This window comes from Pogona vitticeps, chromosome 8, assembly GCF_051106095.1.
Source record: "Pogona vitticeps strain Pit_001003342236 chromosome 8, PviZW2.1, whole genome shotgun sequence".
Lineage (NCBI taxonomy): Eukaryota > Metazoa > Chordata > Lepidosauria > Squamata > Agamidae > Pogona > Pogona vitticeps.
Genome location: NC_135790.1, coordinates 133,486 through 157,129, shown reverse-complemented (window position 1 = coordinate 157,129; position 23,644 = coordinate 133,486). Strand labels below are relative to the sequence as shown.

General features: G+C 54.4%; 3 protein-coding genes and 1 non-coding gene across 6 annotated transcripts; 1 reads left to right on the top strand and 3 right to left on the bottom strand.

Moving 5' to 3' along the window:
* Window positions 1-664: 664 nt before the first annotated feature.
* DDX56 (DEAD-box helicase 56) lies at window positions 665-9,462 on the bottom strand. Its single transcript, XM_020780086.3, has 14 exons — window positions 8,758-9,462; window positions 8,522-8,683; window positions 8,253-8,416; window positions 7,642-7,812; window positions 7,047-7,137; window positions 6,580-6,824; window positions 6,178-6,303; window positions 5,576-5,689; window positions 4,449-4,543; window positions 4,201-4,274; window positions 3,554-3,643; window positions 3,247-3,352; window positions 2,848-2,927; window positions 665-2,037 (listed from the first exon to the last, which is right to left on the bottom strand). Exons 1-14 carry the CDS (start codon window positions 9,028-9,030, stop codon window positions 1,936-1,938), a joined length of 1,893 nt encoding a protein of 630 aa, XP_020635745.3. The 5' UTR covers window positions 9,031-9,462; the 3' UTR covers window positions 665-1,935.
* Window positions 9,463-10,270: 808 nt separating this feature from the next.
* On the bottom strand, window positions 10,271-13,168 carry TMED4 (transmembrane p24 trafficking protein 4). Of its 2 annotated transcripts, none has more exons than XM_072978970.2 (5): window positions 12,908-13,168; window positions 12,647-12,747; window positions 12,192-12,317; window positions 11,760-11,940; window positions 10,271-11,361 (listed from the first exon to the last, which is right to left on the bottom strand). In XM_072978970.2, exons 1-5 carry the CDS (start codon window positions 13,077-13,079, stop codon window positions 11,330-11,332), a joined length of 612 nt encoding a protein of 203 aa, XP_072835071.1. In that variant the 5' UTR covers window positions 13,080-13,168; the 3' UTR covers window positions 10,271-11,329. The 2 variants fall into 2 exon arrangements, with proteins under 2 accessions (XP_072835071.1, XP_072835070.1); XM_072978969.2 differs by having other exon boundaries at window positions 11,794-11,940; window positions 12,908-13,159.
* Window positions 13,169-13,248: 80 nt separating this feature from the next.
* On the top strand, window positions 13,249-22,188 carry LOC110072063 (interleukin-1 receptor antagonist protein). 2 transcript variants are annotated; one of them, XM_020780085.3, is made up of 5 exons: window positions 13,249-16,609; window positions 17,333-17,375; window positions 17,980-18,068; window positions 19,078-19,211; window positions 21,120-22,188. In XM_020780085.3, exons 1-5 carry the CDS (start codon window positions 16,570-16,572, stop codon window positions 21,330-21,332), a joined length of 519 nt encoding a protein of 172 aa, XP_020635744.2. In that variant the 5' UTR covers window positions 13,249-16,569; the 3' UTR covers window positions 21,333-22,188. The 2 variants fall into 2 exon arrangements, with proteins under 2 accessions (XP_020635744.2, XP_020635739.3); XM_020780080.3 differs by having other exon boundaries at window positions 13,249-17,375.
* On the bottom strand, window positions 15,628-15,734 carry LOC140701933 (U6 spliceosomal RNA). Its single transcript, XR_012080947.2, has one exon. It is a non-coding gene; the product is annotated as a U6 spliceosomal RNA (small nuclear RNA).
* Window positions 22,189-23,644: the final 1,456 nt, after the last annotated feature.

Genomic DNA, 23,644 nt, shown 5'->3' with positions numbered 1-23,644 from the left:
GGACCTGGGCAAGGGGGAACATCTTAGGAGGTCATTTCAGGTGCCAAGGCTGGAAGAAAAAGGGTGGGGGCAGCCCAGGGAGGCAGGGGCAAAGGTCAGGGTCAGGCAAGAAATATGCAAAAGCACAGAGCGATAAGGGAAGGATAAGGAGCAGTCAAGGCCAACGAGGAAGGGCATCTTTATATATCTATCTATCTATCTATAGGAGGCAGCAAAATAGATAAAAACTGGGTGAGTTTCACAAAACCGTGCCTTATCTTTTTTGCTTGCATTATGACAGTGATGTAGCAGTTACGCCCATTCTGCCCTAACAGAAAAAGCCAGACAAGACCACACAGCCCTCCTCACTGGCTTCCCAAACTGCCTCGGCCCCTTGTCCGAGAAACAGTCTGCACAGGAGGAGAAACCTGGTGTAAGCGTGTGGGTGGTCTCAGCCAAAGAGCTGTGGTGGCTGCTTCCCAAGGAACAGGCCAGAGCCCAGCCCACAACTCTCTCAGCGGCAGGGCCCGATCCACCCAACAAGGGCCGAAGAGGTTGTTGGGCCTGGTGGCCCCCCTCACTTGAGACAGATCAGGAACTGAGGAAGCCGGAAGATATTCTGGCTATGAGGCCTGGTCACACAAAGTCTCTGGGGCCCAATTTCAAGCATCTCAAGAAACTACGATTTTTTTTGCTTCTGGAGGCATTTTATTCCGCATTCTCTAAAGAGAAAATGGCTGTTTAGATGACTAAGGAGTTGGTATGGCTGCAGTTCTCCGTCCACGAGAGACGAACAGGCACGGCACTGAAGAGTGTGAACATCCCCTAACGTTTTTGCCAGCCTCCTGTTGTAAACAGCAGCCACGTTTGACTTTGAAGGGCACCATCCCACCAGCCCTCTCCTGCAAACACCGCACCCCATGAATGGCTGCTCTGTGATTCCTGGAAGCATCAAAGCGCATTTCACAGGCACCTTCCTCCCTGGCTGACACTTGGCGCACAATTAGCCCTCTGCCCCCACCTAGGCCCTCTTATCCTGTTTTCTCCTCCTCAAGGTTTACCACCCTGATAAATAAGGTCACATGCCAGGTAAAGATTCCACCTGCCACCGCAGGGCCTGGCAGGCACCGGCGCCTGAGCCCAGCTTTGGAGAAGGCCTAGGGCCGCTACGCTCCCAAGATCACAGCCACTGCGGGCCTGGGACCCCCTCTGGTTTTTCCTGCCACCCCCAAGGCCAGAGAGCAAAGAGCAGGACCCACAGCATGAGGGGGCCAGGGCAGAGCAAACACAGTGGGGCATGCTTGGAAGAAGCTAGGTGGCTGCCTGAGGGCTGCAGAGAACCCCCCCAGCTGCACGTTCCCCCTTTTGCTTTGGCTGCTCAAGAGAAGGCTGGGAAGGTCCCGCAGGCCAATTCAAGGAGCCACCCTTGGCCAAAACCCACTGCCTGACTGACAGGACAAAGGCAGCCCATCTGAGTGCTGAGCAGCCTCAGGACAAGGACCTGGCTGCCCAGGCCCCCGATGGGCAGGTAAGGGGAAGCGCCCCCCCCTCCCCACTGTATAGCAATGGCCGAAGGGGTCATAGCTTCCCATCAAATTCCCAGCGTGCAGGGGCTAAGCGTCTGGTGCTCAGCTCAGAAGAGCTCAGTCCCAGGAACATGGGACTGGCTGCAAGGAGGTGGTGCCCCTCCACTCCCAAGCCCAGGCAGGAAGGAAGGCCACTGGTGACCCGGAAGGAGTTCACCCTGAGTGATCCCTGGCTCTCCTTTGTGACCCAGCAGGTCACAAGACAAGCCTCAGGACCTGACACACTCAACCTTCTCAGGCACAAACAGGTTTCCACACACAGTCTTATTTGAACAAAAATCACAGTCCGACTCAGGGCAGGGAGGGAAGACGTCCGCCTCCCCCCCTTCCCCAGCTTCCTCCTGCCGAGTCCGAGCTGAGGAAGGAGCCTTCAGGGGCCAGGTCTTCCAATGAGCTTGCCTGTTGTCTGTCGTCTCTGCTTGGAAAACCTCTCCTTCGTGCACTTGAAACTCTGCAGTGGATTCTGCCGACCCTGCGCGAAGGGAGAACGAGAAGCTAGTTGGGGACACGAGGAGCCCTCGCCTGCCTGCTCCCCTATCTCCCGCTCCTCGGGGCACCCGATGCCTCCATGGAGGCCTCCGGCCCCCTCAGCCTTGCCATCTGGCCCACCACACCCCAAGCTGCCTGCTAGCCTTCCCTGCCTGCTGGGCAGAGTCATGACCTCGGAAGCATCCTGAGTTAAAATGGGAGGGCAAAGGTCCCCTACCCTGGGCAGAAGCCTTCTCTCTTCTCTGGTACAGATCCCCCTCCCTCCAAAGTGAGGGAAGGACCAACAGGGGCACAGAGAGAGAAAAGCTCTGCCTTCCCTTATTAACAGTCCCATGAAACAAACCCAGCTAATTGTGTGGGGCTGGCCCAAGACCAGCCAGAAACCCCCGCTGACATCTCCAGGGTCCCGGTTCGAACAGACAGGCCACCCAAGCCCCACTGCAGCTTGTAGCAGGAAGGATTTCGATGCCACCTCAGCTGTGACAAGGCAGGGCACAGAGAAGCCGGGGCTACGCGGTGGCCCTCTCCATGGACCAGACAACCCTCCTGCGCCACCTGGAGAAGTCCAGGAGGAGGATACCAGCGAACCCCTTTCCACAGCAACGGGTGGCCACAGAAAACCCCCGTTTGCCCCTGAGAAGGCCAATGCCAGCAAGCGAGACAGACGGGGTCAAGGTACTTCTGCACAGCAAAGGTAGGGTTAAGAGGGGCCACAGCCAGAAGGATGGGCGCAGAAAAGGGGAACTAAAGCTAGCGGCCCCGATTCACAGAAGAGGGAAGAAAGAACACCAACCTTGGGGGCGGAGGGCCGCTGCTTCGGCCTCTTGCGCTTCCTCAGGTGGGAGTGAGCAACTGCCTGGAGGGTGGGGGGCACTGCAAAGGGAAAAGAGGCCGCTGGGGTCAGTTTCCAGAGACTGCCCCCCTGCCCCCACTCCAAGGCAGAAGAGCCTCCCCTTCCAACAGCCCCCCCAAGGCCAGCAGCCCTCAGCTCCTGGGTCAGCTCTGGAGGCACCCAGCGCAGGAGTCAGCTGAAGATGGGGAAGAGCCGCGCTCTGTCAGAAGGGCCTGGGCAACGCCCTGGGGGCGAAGGCGCAATGAGAGCGGCGAGGGAACAAGCCGGAGAGGGAAGGGGTGCCCGACGCCGCTGGACTCGGTGCAAGCCTCTCCTGGCCCCCCCACCCCTTCCACTCACCTAGGTACTCCGGAACGTTGCGCAGATGGGGCTTGATGATGGCCGGGTGGAGGGGCTTGTCGTGGCGCAGCAGGTCCCAATCCCGAGGGTTGTCCTCAAAGTAGGTCTGTCAGAGGACAAGCCAAACACAGCCAATGATGCAAGGAGGCCCCTCGGTTGCCCAGCCCCCTCCCCTCACCCCAGGGGAGCTGGAGACCCACGGTTGCCAGAAAGGCTGCTCCTGAGAGACAAAGGGGAAGAGGAGAGGGACATGTGTCCCCCCCCCCCCGCCCCAGAAAAAGGTCACCTCGCCCTCCACTGTGGATACCTTCAGTTTCTCCGAGTTGAGCAGCTCCTCCTTGATCTCGCGGAGCCGGGCCTCTTTGATGGCCTGCTTGGTGACGGAGCGCATGGCGTCCTGAGAGGCAAGGCACAAGGCTCAGGCACCAGGCCCGAGTGGGGCAGCAAGTGCAGGGTAGCCATGCGGGCCACACAGCCCACCAACAGCACAAGGCCCCCACCACAATGCCGGGGGGGCTAAGGGGGGGCGAGGAAGGGAAGGAGAGGCAGTAAGACCGCTTGCACAACCTCCCCTGTTCAGATGACTGTCGTGGGGCTACAACCTCCCCACTGGCCCCACTGCCAGGAAGAAAAGCCCTCTCGTCCCCCAGCACAAAAGAGAGAGAGAGAGAGAATGCGCCTGTAGCCCTTGGGGGGGGGGGGAGAAACCTCTGGGGAGGCCACCAGGAAACATTGACAGAACATAGTGGAGAAACATGTGGTTTTGTTCTTTTACATGTGCCGAGTTAGTTGGTGCGACTTCCCACAATGTGCCCCTAACCCTCCTGCAAAACAAAACCCCGCACCCTTTTCCTTCCCTATTCCAAGGTTTCTCACAGCAACTGCCATGCAGGGAACCCCACCCCCAAACACACACACACACTGCCCCCCCTGCACACACCTAACCCCACTGACCTTGCAACGGTAGCGAAGGCCCTCCACCTCCTCCATCCGGAACTGGTAGGGCTGCAAAGGGGCTTCGTTGCTCCCTGGAGAACCAAAGGCAGGAATAGCGGTTGGGACTCTGGGAGAAAAGCCACTTTGCTCTCCCCTCCCCCCCCCGGGTGCCCCCCCCCAGCTGCCTCTACATGGGCCAAAGGAGAGGGCTGGGCTGTGCCTGGCTTCCTCCCGCTGCTCCTGAGAGCGGAGCCTCTGCCCCTCACCTCCTCCGAGGGCCTCCTCAATTCTGGCCAGCAGGGCCCACTCCGAAGGCATGACAAAGGTCAGAGCGGTACCCGGGTTGTTGGCACGGGCAGTCCTGCATAGGAGAAAAAGTGTCAGGCCGAAGCAAAGACAGAGGGTTGCCGGGTGAATTCATGCTACAAAGCGGCCACAGGCAGGGTCAGCAGGTAACCGGAGCCCCTTGGCTAAAGCACCCCCACCTGGCTTACACAACCCCCCCCCAGCTGCAGCCAGGTAGAGACAGGTAACAAAAGGTGGGGCTTCTGCTTTATTCTTCCCATGTAAAGCTCTGTCAGCTTAGTCTTGGTCAAAACCACTTGAGAGCCACAGCACAGCTCCTCATTCACCTCTCAAACTGTCGCTCTACTGAAACGAGGGCCCGGCTTGCTACCTTTAGGTTTTGGCTGCCTTTTTACCCCACAGGCTTGACCCCTCTAAGACTACAATTATCAGTCCATTTGGAAAAAAGCCCTATTTGCTCTACTCAGAGGGCACGGCTTCTCTGCAGGAAGCCTTCTCCGCATGAGATACGATGCAGCCAGACTAGACCTCAGGCAATGTATCACAGAGGTGGGGCGGCCCACGCGATCTAGGCGAAAGCTCGAAATATTCTAATCAATACAGGATTGCTGCCTTTTTAACCAGACAATTGTTTTTATTAACTTTCAAAACAAACGCATGCTGGAGTTTTCACTCTTGCCCAGCTAAAAGTTCTGCTATCAGCAGTCCAGGAGAGAAAGTTCAAAAAGATCCCATTCTGCCATTGCAAATGACCTTCTACTTCTGGAGAAATCGGAACAATAATTCATGATCTTTTACACTGTTCTTTTCATCTGGATATGCAGAACTTTTACTGAGCCTTGCTTAAATTTATTTCCTGGACATTTGGAGGCAAGTTACTCCTTTTTTATTGTTTTTCAGGGCAGAATGCAAGCATGTTGCTTAATGTGTTGAAATTTTGCATGGCTGCAATCCAAATTTGTGAAAGAAAAGTTTTAACAAATATATAATTAATCTTAGTTAACTGCAGCAACTTTCTAAGAGGGGAACCCATTCTGTACTAATGATGCTGCTTCCACCTCGCCGCGTGCTCCCACTTGCTACTGACCTCCCCGCACGGTGGATATACGATTCAACGGAGGGAGGAAAGTCAAAGTTCAGGACGGCAGAGACATTCTGGAAATCGATGCCACGGGAGACCCCGTACTCCTGATCTTTGCCTCTGGAAAGCAAAGAGAAAGAACAACTGAGGGCAAGGCAGGAGGAAGAGGCGCCTGGGGCTGCCCACCCATCAGCTCTGAAGGTGCTCTTTTGAGACAGCTGACCCTTCCACTTGGGGACCTCAAGCACACCCAGCCACCCCAAACGACCTGGAAACAGACGAAGTGAATGGCAGCTGGCCCCAGGATGAATGTGCCCAGGCTCTCACATCACGCATGGTAGCCCTGAGTACTACAGATGTGGTCCAGCCTGACAGAAAGCTGTGCTGTGAGAGCTTGTTCTGATGTGGCACTAAAAGCCTGGGTCTTCCGTTCTCCTTTGGGTCTAAGCCTTGCAGGTTCTGCTCCGCTGCCACCAAACTGTCTCACAAATGTCTCTTACTTTACCTACTCTCTAACTGCCACTTAGGCACCCACTTCGCTTTGCTTCTAACCTGGACGTTAACTACACCAAGACCATCAATGTCTGGAAGGCTCCGGTCAAACGTACTTTTCTGTCTTGGCGCCCTTTTGCTTCCGCCGTTCCTTTGGCTGCCCGGCTTCTGTCAAGTGCTGCTCATCCGTTGCAATCAGGTAATCATAGAAGCCCCGGTTGAACTGAGCAATGATGTGGCATCTGATGAGGGAGAAAGGCCTGTCAAGGCTTGGCCGGGGTTTCCAAGGCAGCCCAGCAGACCCCAAGCCTCACAGCCTTTTCTGCACACCTGCACCAGGACACTGAGCGCTGGATAGGACGGCACTGTTCCCCTGCACAGAGGAGGCCCCCAGCCCCAGCAGCACCCATTCATCTCCAACAACAACAACAGCCAAAAGGTTGCTCCAGAACACATGGTTACAGCTCCTGTCTGCCACCCAACTCTCAGTGACAGTGCCTTACTCTGCAGGGGCTCACCTGGATTTGACCGGCAGCTCTGAGTTCAGGACACAGGCAGGGATGCTGAACTGCTCCAGGAAAAGCTTGAGGCGATAACACCGCTCAATGGTGCTGACAAAGAAGATAACTTTGCCTCGCACCAGTGACAGCTTCAGCAGTACATACAGCAACAAAAACTTGTCCTCCTCTGTCTCACACTGAATCTGGAACTGACTCAGCTGGGAGCTGTCTGGAAGTTGCGACTCTTGCAGCTTGAGGGTCACCTGCATTGGGAGAGAAAGCAGTGGAAGGAGACCCCTTGGCATTCAGAGAGCAGGATCCCTTCCTTTCCAGGCCAGGAGCTCCAGAAGTAACAAACACAGGGCCACACCCTGCAGTTCTTCAGGGAGCCTCCCCCCAGCAGCAAGGAGGACAGGAAAGGGATCCCTGGACCCAACCTTGCCCAGGCCAAGCCCAAATGGCCCCAGGAACCAACCCTCTCTTACTGGGTTGTGTAGCACCAGCTCCTTGAGTGTCTGCACATCCTCATTGAAGGTAGCTGACATGATGAAGGCCTGGTAGATCTTGGGCAAATGGCTGGAAATAAAACCAAAGACCTCAAAAAAAGAAACACTTTACAGGCCAGAACAAAAGCCCCTCCTGGCCAACAACCAGTAAGATGTTCCCAAGTCACTATAACAAGAACTGAACTCACAAGAGGCAAAGCATGGGGAAATATATTTGTTTATTTCATTTATAACTGCACTCCGTTACCCTTCCGTAGTACCCGCCTCCCCATCCTACAGATTCAGCAAGAATGTCTGAAACACTCTCCCCAACAAAGCTCTTAAACTGCACTATTCTTAAACAAAGTGTCCGTGCACATGTGTGTATGTGAAAACACATGCCAGTGGAGGAAAATCTGCACCAGTAACACCAGCTTGGAACGACAAGAGCATGGATGGTTTCAGTCTCTGGTGAGGCACCCTTAAAGTCACTGCTGTTGCATCTCCTAGGGGTGTAAAAGACGGTGCCTGCCCTCCCTATTCATTCTCAAAGGCACAGGCAACCGTCCAGTCTTCAGGGTCAGCCCACACTCACCACAGGAGGCTCTTCAGGTCTTCCTCAAAGCCAAAGGAGAAGAGCAGGTCAGCCTCGTCCATCACCAAGATCTCCAAGGAGTCCTGCAGGCTCAGGTTACGCGCCTGCAGGTGAGCCAGGACCCGGGAGGGTGTCCCCACCACCACATCCGGTTTCTCCATCAGCAGGGGCCTGGAGGCAAAATAGGCAGCAACACAGAGACATAACCAAGGAGGGTCTCCACTACAGGCCCTGCTGACCAAGACATGCAAACCTACGGCTGGGGCTACAGAACCACAGCAAAGCTGCAGGCCACCCTTGGAGCTAAAACTCAATTCCCAAGGTCCCGGGTCACCTATTAGCCTGGAATTTTTGTCTAATAAAAGGCGCCAGGCACGTTCCAGTCGGCTGCCCTGGAATTCCCAGACCGAGCAGCCCTCACAGCAGTGGCTGCCACCTTCCCAGTTGCCACCCAAACAGGGCAACCCCTTGCTGCCCTTTCCGGGTCAGTGACTGAAGGGCCGGCCACCTTTCTCTCTTCTCCCCTCCCTTCCCCTCCGACGGAAGGAAGGAAGGAAGCCCTGGAGGCCGAAGGTCCGGCCTGCTCCGCCAGGGGGTCCCGGTTCACTCACCTCTGGGCGGCCAGATCCGCCTGGCCCGAGATGTCCACGAGGCGCACGTCCCGGGCGCAGAAGGCGGCCAAGCGCCGGAGCATCTGCAGCGCCTGCTGGCCCAGTTCGCGGGTGGGCACCAGGACCAGGCCGCGCACCGCTTGCTCGGCCACCGCCTCCGCGCCCTGATGGGAAGAGGACAAGGAGAAGGCATCAGGGGCGGCAGAGAGAAGGGAGGCGAAGCCGGGGAAGCCCCCCCCCTGCCGCCGCCAGCCCCCGCCCCAACTCACCGCCTTCCTCCGGAGCAGGCGCTGCAGGAGCGGCAGGGCATAGGCGCCCGTCTTCCCGGAGCCGGTCTTGGCCCGCGCCAGCAGGTCCTTGCCCTCCAGCGCCAGCGGGATCGCCTCCGCCTGGATCAGCGTCGGCCGCTCCCAGCCCAGCTCGCCCACCGCCTGGACGGAAGAAAGCAGCCTCGTCAACACCGCTCCGCCCCCGCTTTCCCCGCCCGGCCCGGCCCGGCCCTCACCCGCAGCAGTCGGTCGTCCAGGCCCAGGTGGGCAAAGCTCGGCTCCGCTTCCTCCATGCCTCGGTGCCGCCGCGCCGCCACCGTACTCGCAGAACTGGAAGCGAGTTGTGCGCCTGCGCCGAGCCGTCTCACGTGGACGCTGCACGGAAGGACAGCAAGCTTCGCGGCCAGAACGCCCTTGGACTCGACGTCGCCCCCTGGAGGCCGGAGGACGCCTCGTGGGAAAGAGCGGGGCACCACGCCCGAGAGCCTGAGTCCATCAGGCCGGGCCATTTTGATGGAAGCAGCATCTGGGGATTCTGGGGTGAGCAACCTTCCCCATCTCCTCTGCTGGGGCTCTGTTCAGCTATTAGAAGGGTGGAATCGGGATGTGACATCTCTTCACCTTCACGTGTGTATTGAAACATGGGTCTAGCCGCCAGCCAGAGGTTTAGCGGAGCATCCCAGTCACCAGAGAGGATGTCGGAAGAATTGGGGTCCCTGGGCGGCTTGGCTGGGAAGCCCCCCACTCCAGAGCCAGCCTGTTTGGGTCCCCCGATGCCGGGCTGCCGCTGCAGGTTGCACGTCACTCACGAGCGCATCGGGCATGACCTCTGTTATCCTTTGGCCACGATCAGGGCAGGCGAATGCCTGTGCCCAAGGGTCGCCAGTCCTGCTTCGCTGACCGGAGGGCCGGGCTCCGCAGGGCCACAAATGTTTGGGAGATGGAAGAAATTATTGTAGACCCTGAAGACAGAAGTTGTCTTTATCAAGGCAGCCCTTGGAAGCGGGATCCCATCTATCCTTAAGCAGTTTGCTCATCTGGGTTCTGCCTGCTGCTTCTTGCATTCCAGGGTCAGTGCTGCCGAATTCAACATTCCAAGATTCTTCCCTTTGGAAATGTGCATGTCAACCATGATCCCCTACCATTACGCAGGCCTTCCCTCCTGCCACTTCAGCAGGAAAACATCATTTTTAGCCATCTTTTTCTCTTCTGCTGAGGGCAGTGGTGGTGGTCCTCAGTCCGTGGACCGGACTTTGGGGATGTTCCCATGGCTACAGTAGTGCACCTCCCTCATGGCAACCCTAAGGCCTCTCTCCCAAGGCAGAGAAGAATAGAAATGGTCGAGGGAACATACCTGTGCCAGTTCCACGGCTTTCCCTGGAAAGCTGACAAGGAGGCTTCTCCTCAAAGCACCAGCACAGGGTCACCAATCACAGGTCCTCCCTGATCCTGCTGTGGACTCCTTCCCATCCTTCAGTAACAGAGAAATGCTCCAGAGGCCGCCAGGAGTTGCTATCAAGAAGGGAAAGCCTTTGCACCCCAACTCAGCGCCACATCTCCTGAGCCACCCAACCACCACTTTCGCTAAGGAAAACCACAAAGCGTTTGCTGTTGGTACACTCCCCCATGAGGGTATGTGTTCAGCTTCAATGGGAACTGAAGACCAGACTGACCCTTTGCTGGGCCAGAAATCTACTCTTCTTGCTTTCTTAGGACAGGTCACCCTGCTCTTAAAACATAAGAAATGCCTTTGCAGAAAAACTTTTATTTCACTCCAAAACTGCAACAAGAAACAATGTCAAAAATTTACCCTACCATGCAGGGAAGGAAAAATTCTTTCTTCTCCAAAGAAAGCCGCATTTCCCATTTCTATTTCTCATTATTCCAAGTCCCAGCTTGGCTGGAACCCAAAATAACAGGCGTGGAGTTGGCCACAGGCAGGCCTCTCTTCCTGAGCTCCAAGGGACACAGGTGTTACCTGCAAGCCTCCCTCCAGGCTCTTGCGGGAACACCTGCCATCTCTTTCGCCTGTAATTCTCAATGCAGATCAAGGGGCTCTGGATGTGAATTCTGAAAACGCTGACTGCCAAAAAAGGGAGAGGTCCACTACTCTGTACAGGCAACTGGGGAGGGGTGCCAAGTGCTGGCAAAAACAAGGTCCTGATTTTTTCAGAATAAAACTTTGATTTTTACTTCTGTTGTTATCCCATGCAATCTGTGCAACTGCACAGCTATTCAAGGGAAAGGGTGGAGTTCTGTTATAAGTTAAGGCTTCCCCTTGACTTTCCACTGCCTTCTGTTGTTACGAACAATTTTTGCAAGGCAACAAATGCACTGGTGTCAGCTACAAAAAGAAAACTTTGTAAAATCAGAACACCACAGTAGAGCAAGAGAAAGACTTCCATATCTCCTGAAAGCAATGTTTCCTTCTTGGAATGACCGGGGGTGGGGGTGAGACTTCCCTTCCTCAACCCCCAACAGCCCTGGCTTTTTCTGTTGTAACACAGTGGGGGGGGGGGAGAATGGCGGCACCAGAAACGTTTTTGAGGCGAGTGGCTTTGGAGAGGGAGGCTTTGGGTGCTGAACCATGGATGTTCTATGTTGGATCTCCTTCACAGTTTTCTGCGAGTCTAGGATGCGCAAAACAGTAAACCCTTGAGTCATGGTAAGTGTCTGTGTCATCCAAGAGACTAAACCAATTTTTTGGCTTCAAAGAAACTCTTGAGGTGTCTCATCTGCCAAATGCCAGTAAGAATGAGGATGACAGTCTGAGCAATGGACCACCATAACACCCGCTGGTTGGTGCTCTCACTTGTCATGCGGAATCTCTCCTCTCGGTACTGCAAAATCAAGGTAAAAAGGGAGTCAATCTACTGTTGCCTTGTCCCCATCTAACACACCCATCTACACAGCTAAGTACCCATTCTTATCCCTTTGGCAACATCTGCCAAGCACACCTTCTGCACATCCTTCTTGTTTACCCACTCAAACCACAATCCCAGTCTCTCTCTCTCTCTCTCTCCCCCCTGCTTAAATGTCCCATCCCACAGAGGAGCATTTGGCAAAGACTCTTCTGCCCTACAAACTGAAGCCTTTTCAGGTGATACTCCTCAGGCATGATGCTGATTGCAAGAAATAACCCAAAGCCCCCACAACCTGTGAGATGAGGTTAATTCTAAGCAGAAAGACACAGATGGACCATCTGAATGCCTGGTGCTGATGCCACCATTATTATCACCTGGAGATACTGAAGTTCTGTAGAAGTGTCTCACCCTTTGGTAATTCTGCTCCTTCTGAATTTGCTCCACCTGGTCCAGAAGCTGCCTGGCTCTTAACTGCAGCTCTGTCAGCTTGTCCTTGGCAGCGATCTCTGGGTAATTATTGGCGTGTTCCCCAACCTGGATATCTAGGTGCACTCGCTAAAGACAGAAGAGTGGACATTCAGCGATCGGCTCCAGGTCACCATACCTCAGATCTCGCAGGCAAAGGATACTCTAGAGTCTGGTAGCTTCAGAAAACCTACTAAGGAGGCTATAATGAAAACTCAGTCCTTCTGCACCGGCTGTCTTTCAGGACTGTGTCTGGTTTTGTGCTGCCTCAGCCAGGAAGCCACAAGGCAAAAGAGGTGCAAGCCTTTGAATCGCCAGGTGAAGGGCCCGGTTTGGCTTACCAGTTTGCCCCCAGCAAAGAGCGCCATGCGGGTGGAGTTGGAGTGGAGGCAGATCTGGTGCTCGCCAGGCCTGTGGGAGGTGAACGTGAAGCGGCCCTCGGAGCCGTACTGCCGGGAGAGAACCACCTGCAGGAGCAACCACCAGGAGCGATTGAGCTGCGCCCTCCGCGGACATGATCTGGAGCGCGCGCACCACCACCTACAAGCCTCCCCGCGGAAAGGAAAGGCAGGCCGGGTGGGCGATGCGGAGACCCATCGCCTCTTTCTCCCTCCCCCGTCCCTGGGCTGGCCAGGCGAAGGCCCTGGCCAGCCCCGGCCTCCGGTGGCCTCGGCCGGCCGGCTCCCTCCCTCGGCGGCAGTCCCAGCGCTTTCATAGAGCGGGGTCCGGGGAGACCGCCGACTGAGCTCCGGGTCCCACGAGGGGTGCCTCGTCCCGTCCAGATCCTCGCCCTCACCTTCCCGTCGGGGTCCTTGACCTCCACGAACATGCCCAGCCCCGGCGTGGAGGGCAGGAAGGACTCGGACTGCTTGTCCCACAACTGCGTCCGGTAATTCCCTGCAAGACAGCGGGGCGGGGGAAGGAGGGAGCGGGAAGGGAGAGTGAGCGGCGGCGGCGGCGGCGGCGGCGGCGGCGGGAGCGAGACCCCCTCCGCCTCCTCCCCCTCCCCCTCCCCCTCCCCCTCCTCCCCCTCCTCCCCCTTCCCCTCCTCCCGCACCGATGACCATGGTTTCGTCCGGGATCTCCTCGATGAAGCAGCGCTTCTCGGTCTCCCCGATGTGGAAGTAAAGCGTGAGCGCCCCGCGGCCCGTCAGCAGCGCCGCCAGCAAGAGTAGCCGCAGCCCGGCCCAGGCGGCCGCCCGCCCCCGCTCGCCCATGGCCGCCGCCATCGACGCCCCGGCTTTCCCCCTCTCCCGCCTCCCTCTCGCGCTCGCTCGCTCGCTTGCTTCGGCGGGCCACGCAATGCCTTCCGGAACGGAAGCGGTCTGCGCATGCGCTTCCCATCGCTTGGCGGGGGGAGCTACCCGGAAGGGAATTTCTGCGCCTGCGCAACGGGCGCTGAGGGCAAGGAAGGGCCGGGCGGAACTTCCGTCGGAAGCGTGTGCCGTGCCTCTTCCCCAGGTCGATGTCGTTGGCTGAGTCCCCCTCCTTTCCGCGTTCGGCCCCGGAGGCGAAGGTCAAACGTAAGCCCCGGAAGCGGGAGCCGGGCACGGAGGCAGCAGCTTCACCCTCCGTCCGTTCCTCGCACCTGTGGGCCTCCCCTGGAAACACCGCCGGGCCGGACGGGGGTGGCCGGCTTTCCCCCTTCCTGCAAGGGCCGGTCCCCGCGCAGGAGCAGAGCCCGCGGCGCCCCCTCCAGCAACCGGGAGGAAAGAGTCCACCAAAGGAAGGGGGCCCCGAGTCCACCCCTCGCCCTTCCGCTTCGCTGCGAACCGAAAGGGCAAAGCTTTGCTCGGAGCAAAACCGAGCCGAGCGGGAAAGGAAGTGCTTGCTGAAGTCAGAGCAGTTTCGCAACAAGGAAAAATACGGGTGACAAACGTAACAGTAACAAACACTCAGTAACAAAACGGATGTCATGTAACCACCAGAAGACACCGAAGTCTTCGGTCCTGCACCGGGATATATTTTGGGCAGTCCTCCTTTCTCATCAGAGGGGGAAGGATAATAAAAGCTATACTCCAGCTGTTAGGTAACACATTGGTCAGGATACTAATCTGCAAATCTCCGCAGCTCTGGAAAAACAACAACAAACAATGCAGGGAATCCCCACATTAAGGTGTCCCACCATTCAGAATCAAAGGAGCAACTGGAAGGGAAGGGAGAAGTCCATTAGAATTAAATCTCTGAACAAGATGGAAGATGGACACACAGGCTTCCCTGGCCCTGCAGTCTGCTCACAACATGGCCAGAGATATCCAGAGATTTACTGATGCAGATACTGGGTGTGGGAGCAAGCAGTCATCACGGCAACATTGTACCGTTTTCCTTGTGCAACTTCATAAGTTTAGAGACCAAGTGTCATATTGGTTGCCCATTAGCTGAGGCCTCCATGATCAGATTGTCTCCTTGCAGATTATGCTTACATTCTGAGAAAAAAACTAAGTCCTCTGTGTGTGAACACTCTGTTGCCATGTTTTGTGACTATGGAGAATAGTAGTGGCCTAAGTCTATGAGTGATGATGGTGAAACATGTTTCAGAACAGGCACAGTGTGCCCTGCCGGAATGAGCCAGTCTCAGGTTCCTTTATTCTCTTGAGTTGTGGGTTCCTCTTTGTTGCTTCAGGTTGTCTGCTGCCGGGTAAACACATTGTCCTATTGATGTTCTGGGAAATCCTGGCATTGAGAAAGGACATGGTGTTAAAGGACATTTTCCCAAAGGACGTGATTCATGTGCGTGATGCAAGCAAGTACAAAACATTGCGTTTGTCTACCATGTTTCCCCGAAAATAAGACAGGGTCTTATATTAATTTTTGCTCCAAAAAAAGCATTAGGGCTTATTTTCAGGGGTTGTTTTATTTTTTCATTTACAACAATCTACATTTATTCAGATAGTCATGTCATCTTCTGGTTGCTGCACAATGGTGGAGGGCGGGGTTTCATTTAACTAGGGCTTATTTTGGGGGTAGGGCTTATATTATGAGCATCCTGAAAAATCATACTAGGGCTTATTTTCAGGTTAGGTCTTATTTTGGGGGAAACAGGGTATATCCGTCAAAATAGTAAAGAGACAGAGGGGAGTAGCCCCACCATGAGGCTGGCTAAGGCTATTGGGAATTTTGGTACAATATCATCTGCAGAGGTGCAGTCCTCCCTCGCCCCCCCTCCACCCCAGGCTTGATAAATCAAAGCCAGTTTTTTAGGCTCATAGGAAGCTGCCTTCTCCTGATTCAGATCCTTCATCCCTCTAGCATAGTAGTAGTGGCAGCTCTGACCAGCAGCAGTTGTGGCTGCTTTCCAGGGATTCTTAGGTCTATCAGTAGATCTCTGGGGGTTCCGTGTTGATCTCACCAAAATATTAATGAAGCCCATTAGTATTTTCATCTGCCAAAAGCAAAGAAGGTTAAGTGTGTTCAGGAGGTTGGTGTGCTAAAGAAAAGATGTTTAGCCAGGTCCTCCAATGAGTTATCTCATTTCTAAAGCAAAGGTTTGAGACCTTTTTTGCTTTAAAAAAGATTTTTTTTTATTAATACAAAATGAACCTACTACTACACAGAAAAACCCTATATAAAATACAAAACAAAACAATACAATAAAATACAATTACCCATGTGCACCCGTCACCTTCAGGACTAGCATTACACTTCATTCCATTCATTTTCACTCCAAAATTTCATTGTTTCTTCCCTCGGTGTAAACCCCCTCCCTCTCCAAAATACATGTTCCAGAAATACATTCCATATTTTCTTAAAATCATTATTTTTCATTAGGCCTCTACTTATTTTCATGAATGCTTCATGAATTTGCGTGTCATCCTTGTGCAGGGGCTATGCTAATCTTCTCTGTATCATTCCAATTTTAGTATATGTGCTGCTGAAGCGAGCACAGGTTTGGGGCCTTCACCTGAGTCACTGATCTGGCGTTTGACATGAACCTTGCCAGCAAAATGTCTCTTTCAAAAGAGAAGAGGAGCAATGGATGTTTTCAACAACAGGTTGGGAAGGAAGATAAGAGGTGGTTTGACAAGCACATTAATTTCTGTATTAGGAGGGGGAAGCCCCCAAGACCTCTCACAGCCACCCCTGTCTTCTGCTGAGGCATTCCTTTCAGCCACTCAGAGTGGTCTATTAGATCAGATGGGCGGGATACAAATCAAATAAATAAATAAATAAATTTGACATAAGAGCAGAAAACCCACATTTTGAATCATAATAAAAAATAGTATAACAGTACTGAGAATTCTGGGAAGCTGCTTTCTGCCCCTATCACTGGTTATAAAGCTACTGCAAGATCATGAGCCAGGCCACCCACCTTATTTCTTTTAGGCAGTGCCATCTTTTCTGACTGGCATAGCTGCCTCTCAGGGAAAGGGGCAGAAAGTTGTATTCAATGTGGGGCTGCACACACAAAAAATTTCCCCCACCCCCATCCCCGCTCTTCCTGACTTACTGGGGCACCTCCTGCCTTTCCTGCACCTACCTGAACTACCGGGACAGTTAGGCATGGCAGCCTGCACAGATCATAAAGGTGCATGTGGGGGGGGAGACTTTGGAAGACTTGGTCTGAAATGGCATATCTCATACAACTGTCCTATAGAGACATGCTTCTGTAGCAGCCAGCCCTCCCTGGGGTGGCCACTCCTCCTAAGACTTGTCTGGCAGCCTCATAAATAGCTGCGTGAGGCCTCAGACAGCTCAGTCCAAGCCCACGAGGTCCAAACAATGTGTGATTCTCAGATGGAGGAGCTGCCATCTAGGACTGGTATGGTAGCACAGGGGAGTCCCCACGCTCGCCGCTTGTCTCACTTTGGGCTTTGCTCTTGTATCACCCCATTAACCAAGCAAGGCAAATGTCTTCTGTGGTTGCCTTGCTGTAGCTGACTTTTGTTAATTTTCTGTGGCAATGGTGGGGCAGAGTGGTTGGGGGAAATCGTCTTGGCAGCAGGAGGTGCAGACCAGAACTGAGGTAAGATCGAAGGAGAAAGAGGCCAGCTGTTGATCCGAGATCTCCAAATTGCTCTTCTAGAAGAGCATCAGATGCTGCAGCTTCTGTGTAGAAGTGTCTTTTTGCTGACTTTCAGGGACCAATGCTTTTTGTATGTCTGTGTTTGTTGCTGCAGACATAGCACTGATTCTGTTCTTTATGCCCCTGGGACTCTGTGCTGCTGTTTCCTTCCCCTTTTTGTGTGCAGCAAAAGGAATTTGGGTCATCGTTTTAAGGAAGTGAAGTTCCAGCATCCAGCGTTGCAACATGAATTGCAACATAAAACACTGTTGCTGGAAATTTTGAGGCCTTCTATCACAGAGACCTCACTGACTATGTTCTCTGCCAAGAACGTAGATACCCACCCACTGGTTGGTGAGGGACTTATAAAGCGTCGGCCCTGCTGGTCCAACAGAGCTGCCCAGTTTATAGACACAATGATATCCCAGCAGTCTCCAGGGAGTAACATTGTCCTCTTTGTCCTTGCCGTTTGCTGTTCAGGTGGGGAGAAGGCTGGCGCTCAGGCAGCCGTCTTCCGGTCACGGTAAGTGTCCTGCATTCTTCCTGCAACCTAGAAGGATGGAGGCTGGGCTATGTATCTGGTGAAAGAGCCATGGAGAAGAGCTGCAGCGATGCAGAAATCCGTGTGCCTCAATGCCCTTACTGGGACTCCGCAGAACTATTCCAGCCTTGAGGAAATGAACCCTAAAAAGCACACCCTGTGCAGTGGGCACACAACAGTGCCCACTGTTGGTGTGTTGCCCACAGTAGGATGGCCAGAAACATACCCTGATAGGAGCCTGCCTTTTAATTGCCAGTCTTGGGGCTCCTCCATCTGGAAGGATCTTTCCCATTAGAGGGTACCACGGTAGGGATAGGCAGAGCTTGGGGGTTGGCAGGGGAGATTATGGGGGTTATTCCTGCCCAGTGTGGTTTTATAGTGCTAAATCCTTGTGTGTGACCCAAGGCCATCTGTGAGACAACCAATGCCAATCAGTCTACTAGGCAACACCTGGGTCTGATGGAGCATTGGGTGCTAGTAAGGCCACTCCAGGTAGCGCTGTGGAGCCCTGGCAGGGAGGTGACTGGAGAGAGAGCAAGAGAGAAGCAGAGCGTTCTTTTCCATAAGCCTGGCTTTCATGTTTCAGAATCTGGGATGTGAGCCAGAAGTCCCTTTACCTGCAGAACAATGAGCTTGTGGCTGGGTACCTGCAAGGCCCCAATTCTGCCCTGGAAGGTGAGTCTCCCTTTTCCCGAGTCTGGTGGCCCCAGGAGGCTGCATCTTGTCTAGCTCATGGGTGGGTGCCGCGGGTGGGTCTTCCTCTGGCAGGTCTCCTCGGAAAACCTCTGAGGAGCGTGGAGGTTTGTTTGCATTTGCTAAGGCTTGGCCTGCTCCGCTCCTCCTGACGGAGTCTTCTGCTGGCCACTGAATGTGCCTGGGGAGGCACAGCAGGCACCAGTCTCTCCCACCAGCTTTCTCTCCAGCCCTGGAACTTGTGGTCCCCTTGTTACCTGGGGAGGGCCCAGTCTCTCCTCCTCCTCCTCCTCCTTCATACTTTCATCAGCACACTGGGCTTCTCTGTGCTTCAGGCCTCCCCCCGCACTCCACCTTGCCTGCCTCTGCTGAAGACATCATCCTTGTTGTGGCCTCCTCTGGCTGGATCCTGCGTCAGGGCCCTACTGTCTGTCATGGGAGCAGGAAACGAGAAGCTGTGGCCAAGAGCCCACATGGAATCTCCTCGCCCCGTCTGTCTGCCCTGGAGCTGCTGGCTTTCTCCTAGGCTCCCCCTCTGGAGACAGTGGGCCAAGGGGCTACTGGCCCCTTTCTTTCTCTGCTTGCCCCCTTCCTCCTGACTCTGGTCCTCAGATCCTCCCTCAAGGAGTCTGGGCGACAGCGCCCCAAATTCCACAGCGGGGTTAATGGCCAGGCTGCTTTGGGGGATTTTGGAGCTTTGGTTGCCTAGTTGGCTTGTCCTCCGGTCTGTCCTGCACCCAGATGGGGGAGACGATTCATTGGGATATCCTCCCAAGCCCTTGAAGCCTGGCAGTTCCCTGGTGGGCTGGGAACCTGCCCTCATTCTGTCAGCCACAGAATCCAGGGCTACTGAAGGGACACAGGGTGGGTGCCCTGTCAGCTCAAGGGAGAAAAGGCAAGAACAAAAAAAATGTAACTCAATAAACAGATACTCCTGGGGAGTCTTCAGGATGTTGACAGCCTCTTTCTGCCTTCCTTCCCCACCCCCCAGAGAAGTTTTTTTGGGTTCACAACCATGCTTTTGGCCGTGAGAAATTCCCCGTCATCCTGAGCATCCAGGATGGGAAGCGATGCCTGACCTGCTCCTCCTCCTCCGTGGGTCCTTCACCCCATCTGCAGTTGGAGGTGAGAGAGCTCCCGTCGTGTGGCCGGGGGGGGGGGGGGCGGCAGCGCAGGACAGCCAACCCTAAGCCACACATGGAGCACCCTCAGAGAACTCTCTCTCTCTCTCTCTCTCTCTCTCTCTCTCTCTCTCTCTCTCTCTCTCTCTCTCTCTCTCTCTCTCTCTCTCTGTGTGTGTGTGTGTGTGTGTGTGTGTGTGTGTGTGTGTGTGTGTGTGTGTGTGTGTGTGTGTGTGTGTGTGTGTGTGTGTGTGTGTGTGTGTGTGTGTGTGTGTGTGTGTGTGTGTGTGTATAAGAGAGAGAGAGACAGAGAGAGAGAAACCCTACATATCCATTGGGAGAATCAGCTCCCCTGACTTCCACCCTCTCCTGAGGGGACCCAACCTTTGAAGCCTCCAACGAGGTGGGGGGGTCAGGGTGGGGAGGAAGAGAAGCGGCCAGAGCAGGGCTGTCAGGCGGCACCACTGGGGCAGTTTTCAGTGGTCGTGCCTGCTTTTTGGAGCTGTTGTTCCTGGTCCCTTTCCTCCCCCCCCCCCCCGCTATGCACCCAGTGCCTAGAAACCCGAAGCAGAAACAGATGAGGGGAAAAGGGAAACAAACATGAAAGAGGCAAGCAACAGAAACATTGTGGCACCTGAAAGACTAGACGTTATACAGTGTTTCAATGTGGGCCTTCATGAAACCATATACTGTACTCCAAGAAAGAGACTGTGACACAAGGAAGGAAACACAATTCATCCGTTTGTTTTAGTGCCAGGAGTGTTTGGGTTTATAATTGTGACAATGTTTGTTTCTTTGGTCTGGTTTGTTGTACATGTTGGAAGAGACCAGCAGGGCTGTCCTCAGAAAGAGGGTAGCTTTCAAGGTACAGCCAGAGAGAGGCTGCAGCCCTGATACGCGCGGCGCCTCCCCGCCAGTCCCACCAGCGCAGCTTCTCCTGCCTCCGGGGCAGATGTTGGGGGGAGGGGGAGGGGCTTGAGGAGGAGGAGGAGGAGGAGAGCATCTCCTGTTGGTTCTCCACCTCCCTCACCTTTGGGCACTGTACTTCCTACCAGAAATACATGGCTGAAAAGGAAAAGAGGGAAGAGGGGCACTGTGCTTTTATTTTTATTTTTTTACCAGGCTCACCAGAAGCCTTCCCTCACTTCTGGAAGCCCCCCCCCCATAGATGCAAGGGAGGGGCAGCATCAGACCCACTTAGGTTTTCTTCCTAGGGCATGGGGGGGGACCCATGTATACCCCCTTCTTTTCCAGCACATTTATGGGTGGGAGAGACGGGAGCACATCACCCACTGATAAGTCCCAGGCTGGAGGGAATAGGGACCCTGGAGGAAACGAGGTCTGTTAAGGGTTCCCCTGCCCCATGACCTGCCTTTGTTGGCTTTGTGAGCCCTTGCCCCTCGAGGCTCTCAAGCTTCCCGCCCTCTCAGTCTCTGCAGAGGGAGCTCTCTGAGATGCAGCATGCAGCAAGGCCCCCTCCCTCTCTTGCCCTGCAGAAGCCCTCCTAGCTTTGGTCCCATGGCTATAGCTCAGTCTCCATTTAGCAAGCATGTGGACAGGATCTGCTTTATGTGGTGCCCACAATGACCCAGTGCAATGCCCTTTCTGATGCACATGCTCTGAGATGCACCACACAGATGCTGCTGTTTATAATGCAATCAGGTGCAGCAGCTGAACAGCCAAGTGGGTAGAAGTGTGTCCTTTTGCAACACAAATGTGTGCCACATATCCCTTCACAGTGCATGCATCATTGTAGTCATGGGAAGGTGGATCCTGCTGTCCAGTCCAGGGGACACGGGGACCCATAACAGCTTGGCCGATCTTCCCCTCCTCCTACGCCAGGAATATGGCGGCGTCCCTCCTTCCCCACCCCCCGCCCTCTGTAACCTGCCTCTCTCCTCCTCCGCCTCAGACCATCAACATCACAGACTTCCTTGAAGACAGCCGAGAGGAGTCAGCCCGATTCACCTTCTTCTTATCTAACCAAGGTGGGATCTGGCGGTTTGAGTCAGCTGCCCATCCAGGCTGGTTCCTCTGTACCTCTTCCAGGACCAATGAGCCGGTCAGCCTCACTCAGAAGCTGGGGCCGTCTCATGTGGTGGACTTCTACTTTCAGCCCTGCTGAGCCTGCCCTGTTGCTGTCTCCGGCGGCAGAGCTTCTCGAGACCTCCTGACATGGAGCCCGTTCCCAGGACTTCGCTCAGCAGTGCCGCAGCCCCCTTCCTCCCTACTCCCAGGTGTCTTTCCTGAATAGGTTCTGGCTTGACTGAGCACAAAGCTGTCCTCTTGGAGAAGGATTGAGCAGAAGATGATTGATCCAGCCTGGTGGCCTTCCTCATACCACCAGCCATGGTAATGCTGAACTCAGCAAACAGAGGAATGCCCAAGACTAACTGGTGGTCTGGCACTCTTTGGTGCCAGCAAAAGTCACGGCTGAGCATTCAGGCTGTGTGTTGCTTAAGTCCTCATTCCCAGGAATGGAAAAAGCCCCGCGTCCCCTTGTGTGCTCCCAGCCCTTGGAAGGGAACACCAGCGAGAATGTTGCCGGGGAGGATTGCCTTCTGGATTGGAGAGCCCCAAGGACAGAAGGTGATCCCTTTGGGGGAGAAGGGGGGGCTGGTGGTCCTTGCCATGGCTTCAATACAAGCTCCAATCCCCCCCCTCTTTTTTTCACCTATGCATGTCAATTGGATGTCAGACGCCCAGGTTTTTTTTTTTTATGTTTATGATGTCTCCTGCTAAGTTTTTACTTCTTTTAATTAAAGTTGTGCACCACTGTCATAGCCACATGGACCATGTTTTAATAATGAAGTCACAAAATCCCAGAGCACAGAGTGCTGTCCTCTGAAGATGCCGGCCACAGAGACTGGCGAAACGTTAGAACTTCAGAACACGGCCAAAGAGCCCGAAAAACCCACAACAACCATTAGATCCCGGCTATGAAAGCCTTTCCGAATATATTAAATATATTTTCATCAAAAGTGCCTGCAGCCCTTCTGTGGTTTCTTGAACCCATTCTAAACTTCCTTGCTTCCAGCATGGCTCGATTTCTCCATATTCCCTGCTTTTGGAAAACACATCCTGTGGCTGAGGAAGGCCTCTCTTGTGAGCATCTGCTCCAAAGAATCCTTTCCACCTCTCTCTGCATCCGCCTGTGAGGTTTGTTTTCCTGAAGAGGAAATTATTGACTGGCTATCTGAATTAAGCCACCATCCACACCCCACATCAATGCACAGGGAAGGCAAAGTCGTGGGTTTCCTTCATCGGGTGGCTGCACAAGAGAAGTGAGCACCTCTTTCTTTTCCAGGATCACTGGGTGACAGAGTAGTGCACTTCAGTCTTCTCCCACCTCAACTTTTTGCTGAGATGGGTTTCAGTCCCACCATTTGATTCCAGAGTCATAATAAGGATTCACAATTCAGGCAGATGTGGGCTGGTAAGGTGTAGCAGGCAGTGTGCTATCCTGCCTTTGTCAGGCTCACATGCCACAGCCTGCCTCACTGCAAAACCTGTCCTGCTGCCCAGAGGGCTCCCTCCTCCTTGACAGGGTCCTTCCTTCCTTCCTTCCTTCCTTCCTTCCTTCCTTCCTTCCTTCCTTCCTTCCTTCCTTCCTTCCTTCCTTCCTTCCTTCCTTCCTTCCTTCCTTCCTTCCTTCCTCCCTCCCTCCCTCCCTCCCTTCCTTCCTTCCTTCCTTCCTTCCTCCCTCCCTCCCTCCCTCCCTCCCTCCCTCCCTTCCTTCTTTCCTTGCTTCCTCCCTCCCTCCCTCCCTCCCTCCCTCCCTTCCTTCCTTCCTTCCTTCCTTCCTTCCTTCCTTCCTTCCTTCCTTCCTTCCTTCCTTCCTTCCTTCCTTCCTTCCTTCCTTCCTTCCTTCCTTCCTTCCTTCCTTCCTTCCTCCCTCCCTCCCTTCCTTCTTTCCTTGCTGGCACAGGGCCTTGCAGCTTCTGTGCTCTTGTGAGGAGAAAGGATCTTGGTTCCAACTGAGCCTAGCAGTGAAATGTAAGGGAGGAGGTGGGCTCTTGCTGGCCCATGGACTTGACGTGTTCTCAGAACAGGAAAAGGGAAACCTGGTTCTCAGGAGGAAGTGTGGCACCTCCTCCACACTTGGCGTGCCACCAACAGAATGGCAGCCACTCCAACCCCTGTACTAAGTTCAGGGTTGCCATTTAACTTGGAAATGCAGGGTGAAAATCCCTCTGCCAACATCATGCCTACCACACCTCCATTCGCCTCTTTCCTTATCCTTAAGATGTCCTCGGCAAACACAGCCTCTGTGTGCGTGGGGGGGGGGGAGCGGGGAGAGACAAAACCTTCAGAACATGGCCAAAGAGCCCGAAAAACCCACAACAACCATCAGTTCAACATCTCTTTCCCTCCAAGGAGGGGCCAAAATAAACCATGGTCATTACCAGGGGTCGTTAATGACTTGCCTTTGATATT